Below are 26616 nucleotides of genomic sequence, written 5' to 3'. Positions count from 1 at the left end.
GGATGAGCTAAAAGCCAACTGGCTGTTAGCTCAGGCTATAGAGCAGACTCATTAATTGCTCGCTCTCTAAGTAGTTTCGATGCCACTAGATGGGATAGAACACCACACCCAGAAGGTGTGTGGGTTACATACTTCCCCTAGCTGAGGAAGCGCACCCAAGCTTCAGAGACTTCCCAGTTGAAATCCCAGACGAGCCCCCACTTGTAATGCCGATAGACCCTGGTCATCAGTGGGCAGGATTGAACAGGGAACCTCTGGAACAGACTCATTTTATCTCTCTCTCTTTCTCTCTAAGTGGTCTCCATGCAACTAGATAGGACCGAACACCACACCCAGGTGTGTGGGTCACATTAGCACTTTAGCAAATTCTGATTCAAGGTGCTTAGCCAGTGACATCTACCAGTTCAGTGGTTTGACTTTTTTTAAAACTTTGGCAGCAAACATGTACTACTTAACGTATTAATTTAGATGATTTTAATAAGTTTAGGCCTTAACATAGATTGTCAATTTTAAATTTAATTTTAAATAGATTTATTTAAAAACAAACAAGCCTGTGTTTAATTTAAATTTTAAAAATCCTTTAAACAAAAAATCTGTTTTTATCCACCTTGCTTCCAGAGTGGAGTAAGCTAAACGTGGACACTCTTAGTGCAGCATAAGAGTATTTACAAGGGGAGCTATTCTCCAATAGCTCTTCAGGTCTTTTTTCCCCCATATGGATGGTAGATTTATATACCCACATTTTCTGCTCCACTGCAACATGACGGTTTACTCCATGGAGCTGGGCTGTGCAGTGCACAGAGGATAATGATTCCCATGCATGGGCTGTCCAAATCCTTCTCTGTTTCCTGTACTGTACAGTTGAACTTCACTGAGACGGTAAAAGGGACCTATGCTACCGTAAAGGAAGGAGCTGTATTTGCCTGTAAGAAATGTGAATTGCTTCCATTTATTTCATTGGTGTGCTAACTGAAATCTTTGTGTCTCTGGGGTCCTGCCTATACTGGAGGAGTTTTTTGCAGCGTAGATGGGTTCAAAGTGCAATTGCTCTAAGAAAAAATACCAGTATTGTAGTAATGGTATAGCTGGGTTCATGTATTTCTTACAAACATTTCTTTGGAGAAAGAAGTGCTTAAAGCACTGCTACTACCAGTCCTGACACACTGCTGGTAATTATAGTATGAGTACAGTTGGAATAGGCTTTTGCTAGAGGTATAGGCTCTTTGCCTCATCTCTGTGCAGGCAGCTATAAAAAGTAGTGGCAGATCAACAGCATTTGATTACAAAGGTTAAGAGTCTGCTTTCTGCTGTCAGTGTTTGGGAAGTAAAGCTGTTGCGGTACTGTAACTAGAGGGGGAAGCAGTGATTCATTTTGCAGTCATAGGGTAAGAGGTAACTGGAGGAAGGAGCAGACAGGAGAAAAAAGAAGCTGACCCAACAGAAAGAGGAGGGGCACAAGTAGGGGAAGTGGTCAAGCAGGAAATGCACAGGGAGATGAAAACCAAAAGACCACTCCAGGATGGAGGAAAGAGATGCAGAATAAAAATTGAAGCAAGCTGCTTACTCTTAAGGTTGTTGGCTGGCTTAATTCATCCTATTAATTAGTCAAAAAATTCAGAAATAAAACTTGCACCTTGCCCTAAAATGTTGCAGCATCTGTCAAATGTTGAAAGGCCTTTTGACACAATTTGGCGGTTTTCCTTGTTTTCGAGCAAGTTAACTCCTTGCTTATCCTACATGGCTTTCCCTCTACTTATATAGCCCCTACTATTGTAATATCTGAATATCTTACAAATACTAATAAACTTGTCCTCAAAATACCCCTTATGAAGTAGGGAAATCCTTTAGATAAGGCCTCATTCAAAACCCATTGTGGTCAATAGGACTCTCTCTAAAGGATCAAGCCCTTTTGTCACTTTTGGAAGTGGCACTTAACAGTCTTAGTCACTTAAACCTTGCAGTGCTGAGCGTAGCAACACCTAAATACCTTTAAAAATCCTGGACCTTAGTGTCTTGTCCAGGGTTACACATACGCCGAATGTGCAAGAGCTGGGAATTGAATCCAGGTCTTTGGAGTCCCAGTCCAGTCCCATAACCACAAGATCAGTCTCCTTGCAGAATGTTCTAAGCCCTTGTTAATGCTTTGAAATAGCACTGTTTCAGTAGGTTTTTTTTTGTCAGCAGTCAGTTTAATGAAATTTGAGCTGACCATGGATTTGTTCTTGTCTACGCTTGGAGGCCAACACTGGTTCAGCTAAACAAACTGATCGAATGGTGGTGTTTCTAAACATAGGAAATCTCTCACTTGTTTTTTATGGTGTAAGTTTGAGGAGACCAATCAGAGTGGAACATGATAAAAGTATATAAACTAGAGAAAGTAGATCAAGGGCTTCTGTTCTCCCTGTCTCATAACACAACACCCTTAAGCCAGTCTTTAGTGATTAGAGATCAGGATAAGAGCCAATATAGAGAACATATTATCCCACAATTACCTGCTGCATGGTTCTTATCTCAGAGGAAAGATAGTCCAGTGGTTAGCCCACAAGCCTAGCAGTTAGGCGACCTGAGTTCAGTTCCCTGCTTTGCCACAAACTTCTGTTGTGACCTTGGTCAAATTACTTAGCTTCCCAGTGCCTCAATTCCCCATCTGTAATATGGGATTAATAATACTTACATACCTTACTGGATATTATGAGGATAAACACACTAAAAATTGTGAAGCACTTGAGATCTATGGAGGAAAAGTGCTATGTAAGAGCTAGGTATTATTCTCTGAATCATATGGAACAGGTCACTGTTAGACACAGGTGACTGGATGGACTTGGGATCTGATCTAGTATGGCAGTTTGTATGTCCCTAAGGGTGCATTTGTTTCTGTCATTGTGTTTAGTAGTTCTTCTGATAGTAAAAAATGCCTGTGCCCTTTTTACACAATAGTGAGAAATTTTCTAGTGCAGCTGGCATACGTGCAGGTTCCAAAAACAGCTTAATCACTGGAGTGTGAGTAGAAATCAAACTGCCATATATAACTGTTAGCCTGGGTTGTAACCCAGGCTGGGTTTTCTGGTCATGTAAAACCACTTTATTTTCTTGTAATCAATACATTCATAAAAAACAGAGAATGAAACCTTGAAATTGAAAAATGTTGATTGAATGACACTTTTGTTGCTGAACAAATTGTTCTGTTTCCTGGGTTAGAGGATCTGCACTTTAGCAGAGCTTTTAATATATTTCTGTGTGAAAGTAAACACTTAATGCAAAGATTTGTTTTCTTGACAATTGTTTGGTATAGAACTTCCTGACCTTTTTGTTTAATTTTTTCCCCCCGCTACAGCACATAATCAGGTTAGCTGCATCTGTCACCAAGATCCGAGTGGTAGTACTAGCTTTTGGTATTCCCATAATGATTCTGCCAGTCCCCTCTTTCGTTGCCTTTCTCTGTATGAGATCTGCTGGAAGGGCTGAGTTAGAAATAGGTTCATTGGCACCTGCAGCAGTTGATTGGGCTGAATCATGAAAGTAGGGATCATGAGATAAGAGTGCTGTTTTTAGTGATTTTTTTTTTAATTTTAATATTTAATTGCTGAAATATACATGCAGGTACAGACATTAATCTTGCATCAAAATGAGTAAATATGATTGTTGTTTAAATGTCCTCAACTAGGCAGAGTATCTGTGCAAGACTTGCTTTAATGTCTTTAGGAAAAACAAGTCTGAAATGTGTAGTGACTTTTGTCCTTTGTATGTACCTTTTTCCAAGGTAAACTAATAATTTCACACACATGCATAGGGTGCTGGGGAGGGGTAGAAAGTCTTCTAACCATGTATTTAGTTCAGCTCTTACAATGAGAAAGTAGGGGTTGAGGAGGGTGCAGAGAAATTTCCGTTATGAGGATCAGGGTATGGAGTTGGCAAGGATTGTGAAAGCCAGGTAGCTTCTTGACTGCAGATCGCTTTCTCAGTGGTCGCTACAATATACTTTCCTGCTCTTCAGAGCGAGCTCCCCTTACTGAAGGGTTTTTGTTAAATCTGAATAACCTATGTATGGTCAGATAGAATTGTTTTAAGTATTTATTGTTGATTGGAAGTGACTTTGGCAGTCTTCCCACTTCCTAAGCTTGATGATAGCTTAGGGTATGTTGCAACACTGACAGAAGCTTCAAGCCTGTAAACAACAGCATACCTGTCCCAAACTCGCTCAGTTGGGGAATTAATTTTAAAGCGGTGTTTAATGTTTTGTTTGAAGCCGTGAATTGGTTTTCCTGTGTTTCAGGGAGGCATTTATTACCCTCAGGTTCTGAAATAACTGTCTCTGTTTGTAATTTGTTAATGGAGGCACCACGCAGAGCACAAGCCATGAGGAGGAGAGAGAAAGGGGGGTTCCTGTACGTAAAGGATCCGGGAGCTAATGCCAGCATTCTAGAAATTACAGGGAAATGACTGAGGGGATCGGAGCGGCGGGGTGGGCGCTAGGACTCCTCTGAAGACAATTGGATAGACCTTAGCACCAGCACAACTTGCAGCAGCTACGTGTAAGGAAGACCAACTGCCTTTGTCTGGGTCACAGGTGGGGTGGGGGCTAGGGACAGGAGGAAAGCGGGCGCGTGTGAACGCGTCACAAAGCAGATTTTCCGTTGCTACGGAGACGCTGCCTAGCTTAGAGCCGCTGTTAACCCCGATCTCCATTACATGAATGGCAGTTGTGGGAGCTGCTTGCCAGACTTCGCGGGGTGTGTGTGGGAACGCGAGTGGGCTCCTCGGGAGAGGGCCGCAGGTAAGGTCAGTGGCTGAGGCGCACAGACCTTTTAAGCGATTGCAGGGTAAAAGATCGTTGGGCAGCCGGGGCACAGTGGGAAGCGGAGGGACCGGGGTTCAGTAACCCTCTCTAGTGGTGGAGACAAGCGTAGTTTGACGCCCGCTGCCGGCTTCTAGTTCCGAGATCTTCTCGGCTCCTTGCCTTCAATTTCCTTTCACTTCTGTAAGGGTGTGCTTGCGGCAGAATTCAGAAAAACGGACCCTGTGCCCCGGCCATCATTCAAGGACAGTGGCTAAATACTTTCTCCCATTTTCTGGGGAGGGAGATCTTGCTGTGTGTATCAGTGAAAGGTTTTGACGTTGTTCGGTTCTTTTTAATAAGAAAACATTTTTAAACAGTTTTGAGGAAGTCTTTTTAAAAATACATGCTTTAGTTCATATTTCAAGACTGGGCATCAGCCTAGACCTGGGTAGTTTGAAGAAAAGATTATTTCCAGAGGACATCCATCATACTAGAGGCCCTTTTTACCTCAGTGCATTTAGAGCAATTTCCCTGGTAAAATAAGTTCACTTTTGTATCTGTTTCCTACTTGTATGTACTGACTAGAAAAGAGAGAGCATATGAGAATTTTACCATAAAGACAATAAACTGTGAACTAAGCAAGAATGTATTTTAAGTCCAAAAAGAGGAATTTAAAACCAGGAATTAGACTAATAAATTTTGAAAAGTTCAGTAAAACAGTAAATTTCACTGCATGTTGGCTGAAATTGATTGGTTTGTTTAAGAATCGCATTAGCAAATGCGATGTTGGTTATACCTTAAAACACTGGGAAAGTAAACCCAATGCAGTTTGCTTCCCCTCTCTCCAAAAACTTAAGTAGCTGACAAGTGACTACAATCACTCTCAATCTCTATCCCATCTCAAAATGTCAAACTCAGTTTTTTCAAGTGTCTGTCCACTTAGAAGAATAATTTCCAAGTATTAAAATATTGTGCTGAAACTTCTTAATGTGGTTATTCTTAATATGTGAATTTAATAATTAAACTTAGGTAAAATGGATTTGAGTGAAGTATCAAAGTAAATTAAATATGGTGTTGCTAATATAAATCATGACTTAAATAGTATATCTTGTCTATCACTGCATCACCTCTTGGTAATAAATACTTGCTGGAAATTAACTAAAATGTTTTGGCTAGCAGCTAGAATGGGGGATTTCAGCTGAAATATAGTAGAATGAAATGCTGCAGTAGGTCACTACTTAAAGGAGGCAGTGAAAATGCAGGTGGAAACTAGTAGAGACAAACTTTTTTACATTTAAATTTGTGTATTACAAGTGTTTATATTGACTTGGGTACCTTGGTTAATTATTTAAAAATAGATCTAGGTGAATAAATCAAAAAAATATTCAAATGCTCTTTCAAATAAAACCTATACTCTCAACCCCTTTTCTTTGCTTTCTGTGAACATTCATAAAAAGCAAATTAATTTTTGTTTGCAAGGTTCACTGAATTTGAAAGCTTTATGAATATTCATGCAAATGTATATTGGAACCAAAATTGTACTTGTGTGGCCGTCTTGAAATCTTTCTGTGGGTTTGTGTTAGGTCATCTAATAAGGGTACAGAGACAAAATGATGTGAGTTAGGTAACCAGTGATAACATCTAGAACATTGAGTACTTTCAGCGAACAGTAAGCCACCCATAAGCTGAAATTCTTTTGTACAAAATAATAATTTCCACAGATATGGTTAATGAACTAATCTGTAACAGTGTTTACAGATTCCCAAACAGGGAAAATGTGTAAATTTGCTGACTAAATTAATTACAAATGTAAAGTTTAAAGCAAGAATCAGTATTTACGTAAAGGGATAATAAATAAAAACTTCATGTTTACTAAAAGTAATAATTATGCATTACAAACTCTTCCTCAGCAGTAGCTGGAAATATTTCCTTCGTGTCCATGGACTGAAAGATTTGAGGGGGAATGTAAAAAAGCTAATTTTGATTGTTGCCTCACTGGCTCCTTGACAATCTGCATGCATATGGTTAATATTGTTTCAAACCTCTTGACTTTCATGACTTTGTAGGTGACCATGAACGATGAGTATTTTTATTACGTTACAATGCGTTTTATGAACTCAGATTTTGTGGGGGCAGTTCTCTTCAGGTGTGAAGTAACATAGCATGGATGAACTGAATACTTTACGTTTGTGTTCAAATCATATTAGATGTATACCTTTTTTGCATACGCATCTGTGAAATGTACTTGATGTCCTGATTTTGAAAATATGTTCCTTCAAATAATTGTCTTTTTAAAAAAAATTGCATTTTAAAAGGTTTATCCTGCTAAAAAGGAAGAGGGGAGAAACCCTTTTGATTTTAGTTTGTCAATGTGAAATTTCATAATTTCTAACTGTTGATGTAATGTCTATATTGGCAAAGTCTCCAGTATCTGCAGCCATTTTACCCCAGGGTAAAAGTGAGTGGTAAATGCTACCAAGTCGTCATGGTAGTGTTTCTCTCTCACTCTGTTCTGTCTGAACAACTACACTAGATGTAAGACAATGATGAAAAATCTACATGTTTCTTGGGCCTGGTCTACACTTAGAAGTTTTGCCGGCAGAGCTATGTCCTTCCCAGCATAGCTATGCTCGCAAAACTGTAGAGTAGGCAAAATTCCTATGGCTATCCTGGCCTGACTTTTTAAGGTAAACAGTGTTTAAATTCTGGTCTACCCTGAAAAGTGGCAGGTAAACTAAAATATATGGGATTCCATGCTGATCATGTCTCGCTAATTTCAGTGTCTAAATTAAAGTAAAAATATTTTGTCTAATAGGTAGTTTATGAATTCCCCTTAAGTTTTGACTGTGTTGCTGTTTTCTTTTTGGTCCCCATCTTGTGCATAATCAGTGGTAATAAAGATAGTGGAGATCAAATGTATGTCTTCAATGACACCTGTAGTCTTCACTGGGGATCAATCCTGTTGCATTGTAAGGCAAATCATAGCTGTTATGGCAAGTGCCTGAAACAGTAAATATTTTTAAATCCAATTTGGCATGTTGAGCCCTAAAGGACTTTTGTTTCCTTTGTATCCCACCCAAATCTCTCTACTCCTTGTGTAATATCTACATTACTTAGTCAAAACAGGTCCTCATACCTAGAGTCATAGAATATAAGGCCAGAAGGGACCACCAGATCATCCAGTCTGACCTGTATATTACAGGCTACTAAAGACCACCCAGCCAAGACCATCAAGCCCAACAGACAAGGAATTTGTCTGAAGTATTACAGTCCTCAGGAGACTAAACTGTTCTGTGCCACAGGCAGAGAACAAGAGGGATGGAGGTGCACCAATGCCCAAGACCTCTGCAATGGCATGGAATTGACTAAGTGAGATAAACCCAGATTGTCCTGGAAAGGAACCTGCACTCCATGCTACAGAGGAAGGTGAACCTCCCTGAGGCCCTTGCCACTCTGACCTTGTGAAGAATTCCTTCCAGATGCCAGATATGGCAGTCAGTTAGGTCCTGAACATGTGAGCAAGAGCCACCAGCCACGCACCTGAGAATGAGATGGTACTGAGAATTCTTTGAGCACTGGCCCATTTTGTCTATTATTCCATTCCAGCCATGGCCATCCCTAATGTTACAGATGAAGGAAGAAAAAAACAAACAAACCAGAATACATTGTGGGGAGTGAATCCTTCCTGACCCTTACAGGTGACCAGCTGAAGCCCTGCAGCATGATATTTTTAAGAACATAACATGTAGAACCGGAAGAGACCAAGGTTGCCAAGCCCATCATACAATCCCATTCATAATTTTTTCAAGCTGTATCTTAAAACTAGTTAGATTGTTTACCCACAGCTCCTATTGGGATGCTGTTCCACAGCCTTATCCCACTGATGGTTCTAAATGTTTTAATTTCAAGCCTAAATTTATTCATGGCCAGTTCACCTCATTTGTTCTTGTAATTTTCCTTTACCTTAAATAGCTCTTCTTCCTCCCTGATCTATTTATAGGACGCATTCATATCCCATCTCAGCCTTTGTTTTGCTAGGCTAAACAAGCCAAGTTCTTTTAGTCTCCTCTCATAAGATAGGCTCTCCATTTCTCTGATCATCCTAGAAACCTTTCTTTGCACCAATTCCAGTGTGAATTCATCTTTCTTGAACAAAGGGGGCCACAATTGTACAGAGTATTCCAGAGGAGGTCTTACCAGTGCCTTGTAAAATGGTATTAATACTTCCAAAATTTCTTTAAAAATTTGCCCTCAGAAAGAAACCTCAATTTCAAATTTTCTCATAGAATGGGAATTCTAAAGGTTAATTTAGAAAAATCTAAACAGTGTTTTGTTTAAATGCGCCAAAACAAAATTGATGAGGCACCCCAGAGACGTGGTAGCTGTACTTCTAGGCTCCCTGTTGCAGACCTGGCAGACCAGAGATCCCTGGCTCCAGACAGGGGTCCCATTGGTGTAGGACTGTTCGGCTTCTCTACGGCAGGGAGTCTAGAAGCTATGACAGCCCTAGTTTGAGCCAGAGTTAGAACCATAGAACCATAGAATATCAGGGTTGGAAGGGACCTCAGGAGGTCATCTAGTCCAACCCCCTGCTCAAAGCAGGACCAATCCCCGACTAAATCATCCCAGCCAGGGCTTTGTCAAGCCTGACCTTAAAAACTTCAAAGGAAGGAGATTCCACCACCTCCCTAGGTAACCCATTCCAGTGTTTCACCACCCTCCTAGTGAAAAAGTTTTTCCTAACATCCAACCTAAACCTCCCCCACTGCAACTTGAGACCATTACTTCTCGTTCTGCTACCACTGAGAACAGTCTAGATCCATCCGCTTTGGAACCCCCTTTCAGGTAGTTGAAAGCAGCTAACAAATCCCCCCTCATTCTTCTCTTCTGCAGACTAAACAATCCCAGTTCCCTCAGCTTCTCCTCATAAGTCATGTGTTCCAGTCCCCTAATCATTTTTGTTGCACTCCACTGGACTCGCTGGGCTTTGTGGCAGCTTGCTAGGCAGGCAAGCTGTCAGAAAGCCGGACAGGTTTTCTTGGGAAACCAACCTGGTTTACATCGGAAGATCTGATGAAATCAATGTGTTTCTGCAGAACATTCAAATTTTGTTGAATTGGCATTTTCCAATGGAAAAACTCAGAAAATTTGTGACCAACTTTACTTTAAACAAATAGGCCTGGCATCCCACTTCAGTTTGAATAATTGGGAACATGATAATTCAATGACTCAGATTATTGACTGATGTAATTGGTATAGCTCCACTGAAGTCAATTTACTCCAGCTGAGAATCTGTCCCAATGTTTGAAGACCTAGGGATTCAACAAACTGCTATAGGATTTTCTTTAAAACTGCTCAAGATGAGGTACTGAAGAGGAGGAGATACAATTTTTACTGTCTAAGGCTCTTACTATTTTGTTAGTTTTTTAGTGACAAAAAAAGATTCCAGTGACAACTACTGGGATTTCATTGTTCTAGTTCTTTAAAACAGTTGAATGAAACTTTTTATTCCACAGAAGTGTAGCATTCACTCCAAATGAATTCAGAATTCCCTCACAATTTTCTGAGTCAGTGCTCAGCTCTTTTGTTAACCCTTAATCAGGGATGAATGGTATGTTTAAAAACAACCAACCTTCATCATTATTTCTGTGGTGATTCCAGCTAAGGACTTGCATGAAGCATCAGGACCCCATTGTAATAGGCACCATGCAAACTAACACCAGGAGTCCTTGAGAGTTCACTGCCTATAATTTGCAACTCAGCTGAATCATCTTGTCCCTGTGGCATTGTCATGCCCCAGTAGACTCACCAAAACTGGTGCTAGAGTAGAGAAACATGAGAATTGAGAAGAATCTGAGTTATAGTAAAAATAGAATAAACTTTCAGCATGATTGTCTTAAACTATTTTAAAAAAGGAGTACAGTGACACTTGTAACTTGTTAAGCAGAGAAGAGTAGTCCTTGGTTTGGAGACTGCAGTCCATGTGACTTAATTTAAAAAAAAAAAATTCAGTCAGATTCTTGAGAACCCATCACTGTCTTCCTGATTCTTCAAGTCTCTCTGTAGAATTGATTGTAATCTAGGATTTCCTTGGTTTCTTATTACACACACTGCAATTGTACATTTCATTTTGTATTGCCATTGTGTTATCACATCTGGCAATTAGCATACTGAGTCAGTGTAAGGCAGCCAGCTCACCCCTGCGGCACCTCCAGCTGGTCTTAGTCGGGAATTAGCTCACCAGGCTCCGGAGCGCCCTCTGCAGGCTGGTGATCCACCTTACTGCTGGCCCCGTGTCCCTCCCAGACCCAGTGCCCCTTGTCTCTTGGATGGCTGCCCCCGGTAGTACACCCACTGTCTCTCAGGGTTCCCACCCACTATCCTCACCTTCCCTCAGTGTAAGGCTACTGCCAGTCACCAACTAGCCCCTTGTATCGGGGGCAGACTGCAGTGTAAAAGCCACTCATCACTGGCAAGGAGGAGTTTGGACCTGCTGCCTCGGCCTACCCGTGGGCTGCCCCCTTTGCAACCCCAGTACCTGCCTGGCCTTCTACTAGGTCCAGCCTGGGATTTTCCCGGCCGGAGCTCCCCAGCTCCCTTGGCCTTTCTTCAGCCCTGCTCCAATCTAGGTACTCTCTGCTCCCTGCAGCCAGGTCCCTCCCTGTCCAAAGACAAGAGAGAGAGTGACTCAGCTCCTGGCTCACTGCCTACTTATAAGGCCAGCTGAGCCTACTTCCCTACTCAGCCTGGGCTGCTTGCCCCAGCCACAGCCCTCTCCTGGGCTGTTCTAAACCCCTCAGGGTAGGAGCAGGTGTCTACCCCGCTACAGTCAAACAAGCCAATAATACGATATTTTTAATCCTTTTGTTTTTACCCAGATACAGCTTCTACTAGTAAATGTTGCTAAATTTTGAAAAAGATCTGATTACTCAATTGCTATTGTTATGTAACATGAATATCATTGCTTGGAAAATTACAAATCTTAAACTACAAAAGTGATTTGGGTGAAAGTACAACAGTTACAGTATATTATGCTTTTATAATTGCCTTATTTAATTGGGATTTTTCTTCTGTAGATTTCACCACACTTGCCTGTGACAGCTCCTGTGGGATAAGCTGGGACTGAAGCATCTGGCAGTGGCTTTCACGTCTTTACCTGCCATGATGAAAAGTTGCATGAGGTTTCTTTTTTTTTTTTTTTTTTTTTTTTTTTTTGACACTCTGTGTGCATTTATTCTAGTGTAGTTGTCACAAGATAAGCAGATCAGTTAGTAAACACATTTTTGTAAGGATTTATTTCTTTCCCACTTCACAAAAGTTTACTTTTGAAAGTAAAGGGTAGAATAGTATTAGCATGGTAAGTACATCACCAGGTCAAATCACAGATTATAGTCTAAGAAGGAAGGATCAGTGCTGGAAACTGCCAGTCCATTTCCCCAAGATCCAAAATAAATATGCCTGACTTGCATTGACTTGGAGGACTGAAGGAGAGAACACGGAGGATTTCTTGTTTTCTCCCTCTCTCACACTTCAGTACTGCTCCATCAAAAAGTATCATGTACAACTGTATAGCGATTGTGTATGCATGTGCATGTAAACAGACTTCTCTCTTTAAGTTTTCTGCAGTGTTCTTTCATTGATTAGTAGCATCTTTTCCTCAAAGATTTTGATTTATGTTGCTGAGCTATCTTGCATCTCGTACTTAATAATCAGGATCTGATTCCAGAAACAGTTCTTCTACTCCAGGACCGATATGGCTTCTTGTTACTCCAAAGCCAGATGTTTGGAACCAGTCCTATACAAAATGGACAGTCTGAATTGCATTTGGCCTTCATATTCAGCAACTGCTGACTATTTAGTTACATTTTCCTGCTTTGAATTTCTGGAATATCTAATGTTAAAGCATAAGTTCATATTCAAAAATTAGTCTGTTATATAGAACAAGATAATCTACAAACATTTGTATCTTAATTGAAAATGATCTTTTATTCATTTTTTAAGATGTCAATATAAGTGATTTTTGTTGAGGATTTTAAAAAAATCTACTTGAGGGGAGGGGAAGTGATTTTTTTTTTTTCTGTAAAAACAACAGTGTATTCCTCTGTGGTTGGCTGCATTGAGATAAGAATTCTATTCATATAAGAATTGCTGAGTCTACACATAAAAATGTTTGGTTTTTATTTGTAATTGCTAGCCCTAGAAACTCAACTTGGCCTCTTCACGGTGAAGCTGGATTCTTTCTTCCTCCCACATCATTATCAGGAATAAAGAACCTACAAGAGTTTGGAGTCTCCTGAAAAATGTCCTTAAATGCTTGTTTGAAGATGGGGACAGTGCTCTGTGCACTGAGCGTCTTTCAGAGTCTTGGTATCCCACAAACCGGTTTTGATTCAAGTGAACAGTTAGGCCATCATATCCTGAATAAATTATCAGGAAGGAATAGGCCCATATCTCCTCTAGCTGACAGTCCATCAGTTCTGAGATTGGATTGTGTTCTTTAAGGCCTTCTTAATTGCCATTAACCTGGCAAAAAGGGGAGCTGGCTCAATAACATACCCACATGAGTGGTCCCTGGGTTGGAGATAACAGTTCAGATATTTTTCCAGTGGGAAAAAAATAAACATCTGTTTGCTTTACCTATAAATATGACCATCTGCTCAAGAATCACTGTCCATCTATGGCTATTAGCCAGGATGGGCAGGAATGGTGTCCATAGCCTCTGTTTGCCAGAAGCTGGGAATGAGCGACAGGGGATGGATCACTTGATGGTTACCTGTTCTGTTCATTCCTTCTGGGGCACCTGGCACTGGCCGCTGTTGGAAGACAGGAAACTGGGCTGGATGGACCTGTGGTCTGACCCAGTAGGGCCATTCTTATGTTCTTATGGTGATACATGCTTTCTTCAGTCACAAGGTGGATGTTGCAGGAGTAGTTGATATGGGGCTTTCCCCTATTTCCTCTGGTAGCTTCATTGACATTTTTGCTCAGGAGACAAAGGGCCCATGGTCTGTATGGCTAAGGCAAATGTTTATCTGTTGGGGATGATGTTAATCCCATTGTGCTGAAAATGTTGCCATGTTTAATCATGCAGAACCAGTGCTCCTATTTAATTCCCTGCCTAAGATCCCTTTTCCTGTCAGTGTGGGAGACAAACTACTGAAGGAAAAACAAACAAGGAGTGAAAGTATCTTGTTTTTTTTTTTTCTTACCCACCTTTCACCCATGCAAGGAAAGAGACAGAATCTCTATGTTGCCAACAAAAGTTCCTTTTGTCACAGTTTATCTTCTGTAAGAATTTCCATCTTGCAAATTAGATCATTTAGATCATCCGATGAAGTGAGCTGTAGCTCATGAAAGCTTATGCTCAATAAATTAGTCAGTCTCTAAGGTGCCACAAGTACTCCTTTTCTTTTTGCGATCATTTTAGTATGACTACTAAAATATTACTTCCCTCCTTCCTTCAGAAAGGAACTATGGATTTTCTTTCATTCCCTCTTGGAAGACGTTTTCAAATTGGAGTGGTAATATCTCATTAAACAAGCACAAAAAATCTATACTGTACTAAAGTTAAATGCTGACTGCCAAATTACCAAAAGTGGATGCTGTAGTTGTCACGCTTGTTAAGCATTCTGTCATCCCCCAGAAAATTGTAAAGATAAAACACTTGAAGCTCTATTGGCCTCTGCAGCAACCATCTGCTTTGCAAAAGCTATTCTTTTTTTTTCCCGTTTGAATTATATCAGTGCTATAGAATTTTGTAAATGCAAAATTACTTTTACAAACAGTTAATCTTCACAACACCCTTTTGGCGTAGGCAATTGTAAGTAGTGGTGTCCTCATTTTACTGAAGGAGAAACTGAAGTAAAGAGATTAAGTAGAGCTGTCAACCAATTAAAAAAAATTAATTGCGCGATTAAAAAATTAATGGTGATTAATTGCACTGTTAAACAATAATAGAATATCTATTTAAATATTTTTGGATGTTTTCTACATTTTCAAATATATTGATTTAAATTACAACACAGAATACAAAGTGTACAATGCTCATTTTATATTTTTTATTACAAGTATTTTCACTGTAAAAAAACAAAATAGTCTTTTTCAGTTCACCTCCTAAAAATACCATAGTGCAATCTCTTTGTGAAAGTGCAACTTAAAAATGTAGATTTTTGTTGTTGTTACATAACTGCACTTAAAACCAAAACGATATCAAACTTCAGAGCCTACAAGTCCACTAAGTCCTACTTCTTGTTCAGCCAATTGCTCAGACAAACAAGTTTGTTTACATTTGCAGGAGATAATACTGCCGGCTTGTTTACAATGTCACCTGAAAGTGAGAACAGGTGTTCGTATAGCACAGTTGTAGCTAGCGTTGTAAGATATTTACATGCCAGATGTGCTAAAGATTCATATGTCCCTTCATAATTCAACCACCATTCCAGAAGTCAGGCCCCAGCTCAAGTCGAGCAGTGCAGCCCATCCCATGCTTTGCCTGCGAGCCCGGATAGCGGTGCAGGCCCTAGCCAGCTTCAGGTCTCATCGATGCCCAAAGCTCTTATAGCAGCTCAAGAGATCCTGACGCTCCCGGTGCTGCCCACACCGGCTCCCGTGGTATCCGTCTCGGGGAAAACCTGCGTTGGGACATATGCGTGTGTTTCTGCCTCAGCAATACCGATCCCCATCGAGAGGGATATCCCGCCTTCATTCGCTCGCCCGAAGCCGTCACATCTCAGGACTGAAGAGGCAGGCTTAGTGGAGCCCTCTTTGGTCCCCCCCACTGGGGGCACCGATCGAGGGACTCAAGGTGTACCTCGCCGGTAGATTGGCGCAGACGCTCTGAGGCACTGATCAGACATCAGGGACCGCCGATCGCTGGGCCATCATTGCCTGGCTCCAAGAAAGAGGCTGCCCTACTCAGGACGATCCTCCTGGCAACTGGCCTGTAGTAGCTCCTGGTCCTGTTAGACATACTGGTCGAGTAGTGTGAGGCATGGCTCGTCGGGTATCCGACGCAGATCCTCCAAACACCGTTGCTCCCCGGGAGCCCAACAAAGACAGTCTCGCTCGGACAGGTCGACTTTAGGACGCAGTGACTGGTCCCGGTTGGACAAGAGCCACCGTTCAGCCCGATCCTGGTTGTCCAGTACCAATCGCTCCACTGGTAGCTCCGGCTCGGAGCAAGGTCCCCTGCCTGCGGATAAGCTCCGGTACCGGCAATGCCATCTACATTATCGGCACCGAAACCTGTCCCACGGCCCCAAGCGCAGTGGCCGGCACCCTGGTATCCATGGAACCCACGGGGGTTCACCCAACCTTGCGAGGCTGCCCTATTGGTGTTGGGAGCCTCGGAGAGGCCAGCAGCCTCGGTATCCCGTCCCTCTCCTGTGCTTGGAGAGGGGGACCCAGGAGACCCAGGGGAGCAAGCTGCTGGACTACCAATGGACGTGGAGGTTCCCGTGGCACTGGCATCGTCCTTGTCGTTGCTGGACGAGGCTATGACGGGAGCCCCGTCACCCAGTTCCTCAGGATGACGCCCAAGCGCACCAGGAATTTTTGAAGAGAGTTGTTTCTAACCTGGGGCTTCAGGCAGAGGAATTTGAAGAGCCCTCAGACTCTGTTCGATGTCCTCAGCTCCTGCCAGGGTGGCTCTACCCTTTCATAAAGGGGTTTCCAAAATCATTAATACCTTGTGACAGACCCCCTCTTCTCAGGTCCCTATCTTTAAAAGGACCGAACACAAGTACTTCGTGCCGACCAAAAGGCACAAGTACTTGTACTCCCACCCAGCCCGTAATTCCCTTGTGGTTGAGGCGGTTAACCACAAGGAGAGACAAGGACAACCCAGGGCCACCCCCAAAAATAAAGACTCGAGGAGGCTGGATCTCTTTGGACGTAAGGTTTATTCGTCTTCCAGCCTTCAGCTGAGAGTGGCCAACCACCAAGCCTTCCTTGGCTGTTATGACTTTAATAAGTGGCAAGCCATGGCCAAGTTCAAAGGGTTGCTCCCCAAGGCTTCCAAGAAGGAGTTCCGAGCAGTCCTCGATGAGGGCATGACTGCGGCCAGGGCGGACCTCCAGGTGGCGTTGGATGCTGCTGCCCGCACCATGGCTTCCTCTGTCTCCACACAGTGAGTCTCTTGGCTGGTCCTCTCTGGGTTGTCCACCAAGGCCCAGAAGTCAGGACTTCGACGGTGGGGCCCAATTTGCGGAGCAAACAAGACAGCAAGTTGCATGGCCTCAAGGATTCTTGCATCACCCTGAAAACCTTGGGTCTCTACGTCCCAGCCCCAGCGTGTAAGAGGTTCAAACCACAGCAGCCTCAGGGCCGGGGAGTCAGCCTCGGCAGGGCGAGCCCCATAAACAAGACAAGGGTTACAAGCTCCACCCGAGCCACCCGCCTCCATCCTCAGCCCAGTCGGGCTCAACCCGTAATGAGCAGATTGCCAAGCGGTTGTTTTGAGGGTGTTCCCAAGGGTGACCTACCAGACTATTCCCTGGATCCATCTTTCCCAGTGTTCTCTGACTGCCTTTCCCCTTTCCTCCTGGCGTGGACCACTATAACTTTGGACCGCTGGGTCCTCAACACAGTGGAATAGGGTTATATTCTCCAGTTCCTTTCTACCCCTCTTCTCCCCACCTTCCCCGTCACTCTTCAGTGACCCCTCTCATGAGAGTCTCCTCGTGCAGGAGGTAAAGGGGTTACTACAGCTGGGTGTGGTGGAAGAAGTTCCTCTCGAGTACAGGAACAAAGGGTTCTATTCCCGGTACTTTTTAATCCCAAAGGCCGAGGACGGTCTGCAGCTCATCCTGGACCTGTGAGACCTCAACAAGTGCCTACAGAAGCTAAAGTTCCGCATGGTCTCTCTGGCTTCTAGTATCCCCTCCCTGGATCTGGAAGACTGGTATGCCACCCTCAACTTGAAGGACACATACTTCCACATAGTGATCTTTTGAGGACAGTGGGTTCCCACCACTACCAGTTTATGGTCCTCCTGTTTGGCTTGGCAACAGCACCAAGGGTATTTACCAAGTGCATGTCGGTGGTGGCAGCTTACCTCAGGTGCTGGAGTATCCAGATCTACCCATACCTCGATGACTGGCTCGTCAAGGGTGGTTCAAGGTCTGAAGTCCAAAGGGATGTCGCTGTGCTTAAAGCCACATGCCGCTCTCTGGGCCTACTGGTGAACAACAAAAAGCTGACGTTAGTGCTAGTGCAGAGGATAGAGTTCATCGGAGCGGTTCTCGACTCCATCAGCACCAGAGCGTTCCCACCACTGGAAAGGTTCCACACAATGGCAAACCTCATTGTGGAAGTCTCTGCGTTCCCTTTGCATACAGCCAGGACCTGCCTGTGCCTGCTGGGCCACATGGCAGTGTGCACTTATGTGGTCTGCCATGCCAGGCTCCTGCAACAATGGCAGGCAACGGTCTATTCCCAGTCCCGAGACCCCCTGGAGAAGATCTTTACCATTCCCCAGGCTATACTTATCTCGCTGAAATGGTGGACCAACTGCAGGACAGTTCTGGAAGGGGTTCCATTCAACAGCCCTCCTCACTCCATCGAGTTGCTGTCGGACGCCTCAGACCTTGGCTGGGGGGTCCCTGGAGGAGGCACGGTTACACATAAACGTCAAATAGCTCCGAGCAGTCCAGCTGGCGTGCGGAGTCTTCTTGCCCCACCTGTTGAGCTAAGTGGTATGAGTCCTGACAGACAAGACAGCTTGATCATCAACAGGTACGGGGAGTGCACTTGCCAGCTCTCTCTCAGGAGGTGCTCCGTCTGTGGAACTTCTGATTCAGCCACGAAATCCACCTAGAAGCTTGTCACTTCCCCGGCATCAGGAATACACTGGCAGACTAGCTCAGCAGGGACTTTTCCTCTCACCACGAGTGGTCACTCCATACAGAGGTAGCCTGCATGATCTTCCAAAGGTGGGGAACTCCCCAAGTGGACCTGTTCACTACCAGACAGAACAGGAAATGCCACCAGTTTTGTACTCAACAGGGTCTGAGCAAGGACTCCCTCGCCGATGCCTTCCTCCTGTGGTGGTTGGGGAGCCTGATGTATGTGTTCCCTCTGATTCCACTCATCAGCAGGACCCTGGAAAAAATCAAGAGAGACCAGGAGCAGGTTATCATGATTACGTCAGTGTGGCATTACCAGCATTGGTTCGGCATGCTCATGAGCCTGTCAGCGGCCACTCCCTGGCCCCTGTCCAACCGACCAGACCTGCCGTTGCAGGTCCACGGTCAGCTCTTGCACCCCAACCTCGGGTCCCTCCACCTCTCGGTATGGATGCTGTGTGGCTGAACCCAGAGGAGTGGACCTGTTCGGAAGGAGTCCAACAGGTCCTCCTGGAAAGTAGGGAGCCCTCAACTAGACTGACTTACCTGGCCAAGTGGATAAGGCTGGGCGTCCGAATGGGGCATTTCACCCTCGTGTTCTTTCATACAGGCTGTTCTGGACGGCCTGCTCCATTTGAGGAACTAGGGCCTGGCACACTCTTCCGTTAGAGTGCGTCTTGTGGCCATCTCCGCTTTTCACCCACCGATCCAAGGACAGACGGTGTTCTCCCATGACATGACAGTCAGATTCTTGAGAGGGATGAAGAGACTCTTCCCGCAGGTGCAGGCTCCCTTCATGCAGTGAGATCTTAACTTGGTCCTCTCTCTAGGCTCAGTGACCCACACTTTGAACCACTGGGGTCCTGCTCCCTTTCCCGTCTGTCATGGAAGGTTGCGTTCCTGGTGGCAGTGACATTGGCGAGACGGGTCTCTGAAATCAAAGCCTTGATCTCAGAACTGTCATACACGGTTTTCGACAAAGATAAGGTTCAGTTGCGGCCCCTTCCTGCCAAAGGTGGTCTCCACCTTCCACATGTACCAGGACATCTTCCTCACGGTGTTCTGTCCCAAACCACACAAGACCACTGAAGAGAGGTGTCTTCACACCCTGGAAGACCACCATTTTTACTTAGAATGTCCCAAGCCTTTCCATAAATGGACTCAACTCTTCATCACTATAGCGGATAGGATGAAGGGTCATCCGGTGTCCTTGCAGAGGATTTCCAATTGGATCACCTCATGCATAAGGACCTGTTACGACCTTGTGAGGGTTCCGCAGCTGCCAGTTGTCAGAGCCCACTGGACAAGAGCTCAGGCGTCTTTGGCAGCCTTCCTGGTGCACATCCCTATCCAGGACGTCTGTAGAGCTGCAACGTGGTCCTCTGTCCGCCCGTTTACTGCTCATTATGTCATCACTCAGCAGGCCAGGGATGACACTGGGTTCAGCAGAGCTGTGTCGTAATCTACACGTCTGTGAACTCCTACCCACCTCTAGGGGTAGTGCTTTGGAATCACCTAATATGGAATGGACATGAGCAAGCACTCGAAGAAGAAGAAAAGAGTTACTTTTTCCGTAACTGGTGTTCTTCGAGATGTGTTGCTCATGTCCATTCCATGACCCGCCCTCCTTCCCCACTGTCGGAGTTTCTGACAAGAAGGAACTGAGGGTGGGGGGATCCGGCGGAACCCCTTATACTGCGCCATACAGATGCCACTTCAAGGGGGCGCCATAGCTGGTCCCCTACAGATACTGCTGAGGGAAAAACTTCTGGCACGGTTGCATGTGGCGAGCACACACACCTAATATAGAATGGACATCAGCAACACATCTTGAAGAACACCAGTTACGGAAAAAGTAACTGTCTTTTCTTGGAGGCATCAACATACAAGTTCCTCCACTTTGATCGTGAAGGAATATACTCCTGCATAATTTAACCTTGTTAATGCCATAAGATAATGGATAACTTGTGCTAGAAAAATAACATTTTTCATTAGGTTTTCAAAACATAAATGAGCATAATGAGCAACTAGCAAAGAAAGCTGACCTGTCCTAACTTGGACTACCTCTTCTGTGGCACCCTCACCACCTTTTGAGTTTGAGTTATAAACATTATTTAGAGAAGGCTATTTAGAGAGAATTATCTTATCTATGTAAAATAAATAAATAAATCTGTATATATGCACGCTTATTTTTTTGTTTGTACATGATAAATCAGCCCTCCAAAACAGTGCTTCAGAAATCTTAGGGCCAGAAGTTTTTCCCTCAGTAGGATTTCACTTTTGGTACTTGTATGTAAAGAGGCCATACTTGTAGCAAAGAGTGCATTTTTACTATAAACATAACCATTCCGTAATGACACTTAGTGACATGGAAGCATGACAGAGGAATTAAGATTCTAATCATATCACCATGGACAAAGAGTTAAATACTGCCCTTGTTGAAGTCAATGGTGCCTAAATTTCAATCAATAAAATCCCCATGGTGCCTAAATCTCTGCCAGAGGGTATGCATACAAATACCAAGAGTGTGTGACACTTGAACACCTAGCTCATGCCAGAACTCCAGCATGATCTTCAAAGTAGGCATTGCCCTGGCTATCTCTACAGCAGGGCCTGACTCGGTAGGAGTTTTTGGAAGCCACCGACTGGATCAGGCCTTTCAAAAAATGGTTGTCTTTATTACGTTTAGCCCAGTTGTTAAAGCATTCACCCAGGACGTGGAAGACCAGGGCTCAAATTCCCCCCCCCGCCCCCCTTCTCCCTGTTGTGGAGCAGGGGCTTCAGCTTGGTACCCAACACCATAGGTCAACACCCTACCCCTTGGATCATTCTTACTATCTGGTCCAATGGCTATTTTATTATTCAGACAAAGTGGAATAGCTTCAAACAGGAGACAAAGAGAGAGACACCCCATAACGCTGTATTTAGGGCACTCACCTGCAATGTAGGATACCCAGGTAAAAGTCCCTGCCCCACATCAGGCAGAAAGGAGATTTGAACGCATATCCTTAGTGAGTGCCCCACCTTCTGGGCTAAAGGTCATAAGGAGGCCAACACCTCTTCAGTTTTTTGCAAGAAAAGGCTTAGGCACCTAACTCCAGGAGAAGGTTCAGAGCTGTGAATTCCAAGTGGAAATAGGCACCATTGTGTTATTATGGGATGGTTATATTTATAGTAAAAATGCACTCTCTTTGCATACAAGTACCAAAAGTGAAATCCTTTAGGCCATGTAATGCCCTCATGTAGAGGAAGCAATATAGTTCCACTGCATGCACTGTGCCATACAGCGGAATTGCATAGTTTCCTGTATAGTCTGGAATAGAGCTCTGCAATGGCCCAATTCAAGGTACTATGTAGGGTTTTATAGGGACTTGGCCAACATACTAATTTGATGGATTTACTGATGACTATGTGAGGAGCAATGGGTGTTACTACTTTTCTCATAGGCTCTTAAGTAGGTTGATAGTTCAAAGGAGTTGAAGATTACAGGTTAATGTCTAAGCACAGAATCTTATGATATTCTGATGTGATTGGGTAGCGTGTCCTCAGTTTTTGTGGATGTATCTATTTGAAAATTGGAACTGAAAATTTGTTTAAATCCAGATACTGTATTGAAAAATAAGATTTTTAGTGTGCCTAGATTTCTGCATAATTGCCAGATAAATCAAAATAAATACTGCAAGTCATAGATTGGAAGAGAAGAATTGTTATCCCCACTCCTGGTCCCTTGTGAGATGCTTGATCTTTGTACAAAGGGACTAGGATTTTACCCTAAACTTTTAAATGCATAAATTGACCTACTACTTTGATAACTCTTAATCAGAAAATGGGAAATACATATTTTTTAAAAGGACTGCAAACGGACTTTTTCTTTCTCTTTCAGGTCTTCGCTGATCTACATGTAATCAACAAATTTGTCAAACTCCCGTGTGATCTACAACCTTCACAAGCAGACAAAATGAAGCTAACGCATACTATCAATCCTGTTCTTCTGCAGTTAATAAACTTCATAATATTGGTGTACACCTTTATAACATACGTTCCATGGTACATACTATCTGGCTCAAGACAGACCTTAGCAAAATCAAAACAAATTAAAGCTAAACCTGTGACAAACAAACCTGGTAGTTCATACAGGTCTGTTAACAGTTTGCATTGCTTAGCTTCCGTTTTATATCCTGGATGTGACACACTCGACAAAGCTTTCAAGTATGCTAAAACTAAATTTAAGGACAAAAAACTCTTAGGAACACGTGAAGTCTTGAAAGAGGAAGATGAAATCCAGCCCTCTGGAAGAGTTTTTAAAAAGGTAAGTTATTTTGTTGTCTGCCTTTAACTTTTTTTTTTTTTTTTTAAACCAGTAAAGACTACTCTCCATTGCAACAGTTCTAACTAGAGTGATACAGACTGAAAAACTAGGTTTCTTTCTGAAATTAAGTAGCCATGGCAAAGGTTATAATTCCCTCTTTCATTAATCCCTGTTTAAGACAAATCTAAAATCTCTTTTTTTGCATTCTTTAGATATCCTCATTTATGGTTTCAGTGAAACAGGAAAAAGTGATGGTGAAATTATTGTGCAAGATTGTTCTCTGATTTTTTGGGGAATGTACTGCTTGTTAAAAATCTAGAGGTGGAGGAGGAAATAGGTTTAAGTTTTCTATTGTGACATTTTTAGTCAGTTAAAAACCTTACTCCTGTTTCTCTAAACTTTTGTAGACAACATATAATATGAAAAAACAAACTAGTATGTGCCTTTCTAATAAACTGAATTGTAAATGAAGGGTCCAGTTATGCACCAGACATGCAGGACTTTAATGGGAGTTTTGTTTGCACAAGGACTTCCAATTTGGCATCACAGATCATAATTGCAAAGTCTTGTTTGATTTGGTTTTTGGTGTAGTCACCTTAAAGGTGAACTACAGATTTAAAAAAAAAAATGTAAATAATTCCAATAGTACATTTTGAACAACTCAAATACTATATGGGGATTATTTCAGTACAGTAGCCTTTTCTGTAGTTTTGTAACTTCAGGCCTCCCTTGATGATTGACTCTTGCTTTTTGTAAGCTCCTAAGAAACATGCCACTGCATTAGGGGATAAGTCAAGTAATATTTTCTCCATTTTTTCACATTATTTAACTCTCTAATACCATGATTTTGAGATGGTATTATGAGGACTTGCATATATGTACATGGAAATCTGCATGCTCCAATGCAGTTCATGGCAGATGTATACTCAGTCAAGCGTGTGCTGATCAGGAACCAGTAGAGGGCAGTATTGTGCGCTCTAGGACTTCCAGAAAGGGTTGCCATCTTCCCAATAAAAAGATTAATTTTGGTGACGATAATCTTTTTGTGGGGAACCTGCTTTACTTTGAATGTTAACAAGGATTTTTTAACCACGCACATGTGGTTTTTTTTTATTTATAAGAACATGGTTAAAATACCCTATAGTAAACAAGAGTTAGCATCTGTTCTGTTTTAAATTGTCTTACAGAGGGGCTCTAATTTATGGGGAACCTTTTCCAGAGCTCTGGAGATAATGTCCTGGTAAAAGGGAAATACTGTACAGAAACATTTGCTTTCATAAGGAGTATAATCTATTTTGATGCACCGTTCCCAACTTCGTTGGGCTGTAAAGTAAGCACAAGAGCAAGTTAATGTTTCATGCAAACTGGGCCTGCCTCTGAGTACAGATTAACATTTTGGCCACAAGTAGTCTTTGTGGGTTGTTTTCTAAGCATAATTAATGCCATAAATGTTAAGCATTAGAAAGCTTTAGACTATTCTGTTATGCAAGTAAGTGTCTTGGAAGTAGTGGAAAGCTGAAAAATGTGTAGAAATTGACCTACTTATTTTTCTTGCTCTCTAAATCTTCAATCAGGAAATTTTAACTAAACTTGAGATAACAGTTCTTTTTGATTGCCACACTTGATGCTGTGCCGTTTTGTTCCATGGGGTGGCACTGCTGCATAAGATTGTTTTTAGAATTTCTTAGCATTTTCATTTTATGTTAAGAAATGCTGTCTTTTCTTTAAAATGCGATATAAAATGTTGAGCAAACAAATCAGACTGTAAAAGTTTTACAAGGTACTTTGCACATTTTTCTAGTAAGACTTCTGTTGAAATCAGTGAGAGTTTTGACAATGAGTTTCATCAGGAAGGATAGCAGGAATTGGCTCGTACATTTTTTGAAATGGGACTGTGGTCTAATTTTGGTCTCTGAAGTCAATAGTAATACTTCCAGTAGCTTCTACTGTAATTCCCTGCAACTCTGCTGTAAAGAACAGATTCTAAAAATTGTTTGAAGACTAACATGCATCTGCCAGACATATTACAACAAATCTATATGTAATGTCTTTATAGAAGTCTTATTTTTCAACTAATTGATCTAAAGTCATAAAGCCCATCCCCTAGAACAGTGGTTCTCACACTTTTGTACTGGTGACCCCTTTCACATATCAAACCTCTGAGTGTTTCTCACCCCCCATAAATGAAAAACACTTTAAAATATATTTAACACCATTATAAATGCTGGAGGCAATGCGGGGTTTGGGGTGGAGGCTGACAGCTTGCGAACCTCCCCCCTGTGTAATAGCCTCGTGACCACCTGAGGGGTCCTGACCCCTAGTTTGAGAACCCCTGCACTAGAGCATATTAACTAATACTTTAGTTGAATAACTAACTCTCATTGGTCTTTTTGCTAGTTTTCCTATTTAAAATCATTGTTTATCGTCTAGTTCTCTTTGTAAAGGCAGCTTGTCACTGTTCAGAGCAAGCTTTTGAACATTTACATAATTTGTAACTTTTATTTATATGGTGTACTCATAAATCTTAAATTACTTACAAAGGGTAGTAATTATTATTGCCATTTGGGAAGCTGAGTACAAACTGGTGAGAAATGACTTGCTTTGGATCACTCAATAAGTCATTGGCAGAGCTAGGCATAGAATCCAGGTCTCCTGAAAGCCAGTCAAGAGCCCTGTCCGCTGGACCATGCTCTCTCCTTGAAGAGGCATTTCACTTGTGCGAATGTCAGTAAGTTGAGTTAGATCCTCTTTAAAAAGTAAAAAGTTATGCTTCTGATTTTCAGAAGAACCGAGTAGCCATGGTTCCATTTGAAGTCACTGGGAACTGCAAGTGCTCAACATCTCTGAAAATCAGGCCCGACATTAATTTGCTGTTTATTGTGAAGTGGATTGATGTCACTGATAGCACATGAAATTACTGATTATTAAACTAATACTGAGATAAAAGGATACTAAACAGAAAATCAATTTGTTTGAAAGATTTGTATATTCTGCAGTTGAGAATAATACCCAAGACTACTATAAGTGAATGCAGTTAGAAAAATATAGTTTTTCCCTTTTTTTTTTTTTTTTTTTTTTTTCATTTGACAGTACTAAATCTGTATTCAGTTTTCTAGTTCCCTTGTGTCGTGGGACAGGTGTTTTTCTTTCTTGATGAAAATACCTTTTAAACATCAACAAGAGAACTGGCAAACTTTTTCCCTTCCCCACCCCAAGGATTTTTTTCAAAAGGCCAGGATGCGCTAATCTTGAAAATAGGTGAAAATTTAGCTGGAAGCCTAATTTAATTGGAAAGATTCAGTGAATTTAGGTTGTGAAGAGGACATTTAGGATTGGTTTTCTTCATCTTGTATGCTTTTGTGTTTGAAAAAATAAATTGACAAATTTGAAGTAGAACAAAATGGGAAGGTTAGTTCTGTAAATTGGACCAATATTCATGAGATTATAAACCAGGCATAAAATTCTGGCCTCATTGAACTTAATCACAAAACTCATGTTGATTTTAATGGAACAAGGATTTCACCCCAGAAATTTATTTTCCGTAGATCTTAAATGTTCCATTAGTGAGGGAAAGACATGGGAGAATATGTGATGGCATGTAAAAATATAAAGGTTTTATCAATATCAAATAGCCTCACCTGCTTATCAGTGGTAAAGGGAACTATGCAGATCATCTAAAACAAGTG

At 42.3% G+C, this 26616-nt stretch overlaps 1 protein-coding gene across 14 annotated transcripts in view; it reads left to right on the top strand.

The window, feature by feature from the left end:
* Positions 1-26616, top strand: part of ACSL3 (acyl-CoA synthetase long chain family member 3) — a 110820-nt gene that overhangs the window by 24181 nt on the left and 60023 nt on the right. For 5 of the 14 annotated variants that reach the window (XR_006283555.1, XM_043521762.1, XM_043521761.1 and 2 more), the window contains exons 1-2: positions 4679-4774; positions 22505-22930. Coding sequence is in view for 12 of the 14 variants with exons in the window: in XM_043521762.1 (XP_043377697.1) it covers positions 4694-4774; positions 22505-22930 (507 nt within the window). In the remaining 2 variants the exon portion in view is untranslated. Of the gene's footprint in view, positions 1-4629; positions 4775-11853; positions 11959-22504; positions 22931-26616 lie in introns of those variants that run through there. The other 9 variants (XM_043521768.1, XM_043521766.1, XM_037909768.2 and 6 more) reach the window with 5 other exon arrangements.

The sequence above is a fragment of the Chelonia mydas genome, chromosome 9 (genome assembly GCF_015237465.2).
Source record: "Chelonia mydas isolate rCheMyd1 chromosome 9, rCheMyd1.pri.v2, whole genome shotgun sequence".
NCBI lineage: Eukaryota > Metazoa > Chordata > Testudines > Cheloniidae > Chelonia > Chelonia mydas.
Note: the sequence above shows the minus strand (reverse complement) of the source record. Positions and strands in the feature narration are given on the sequence as shown.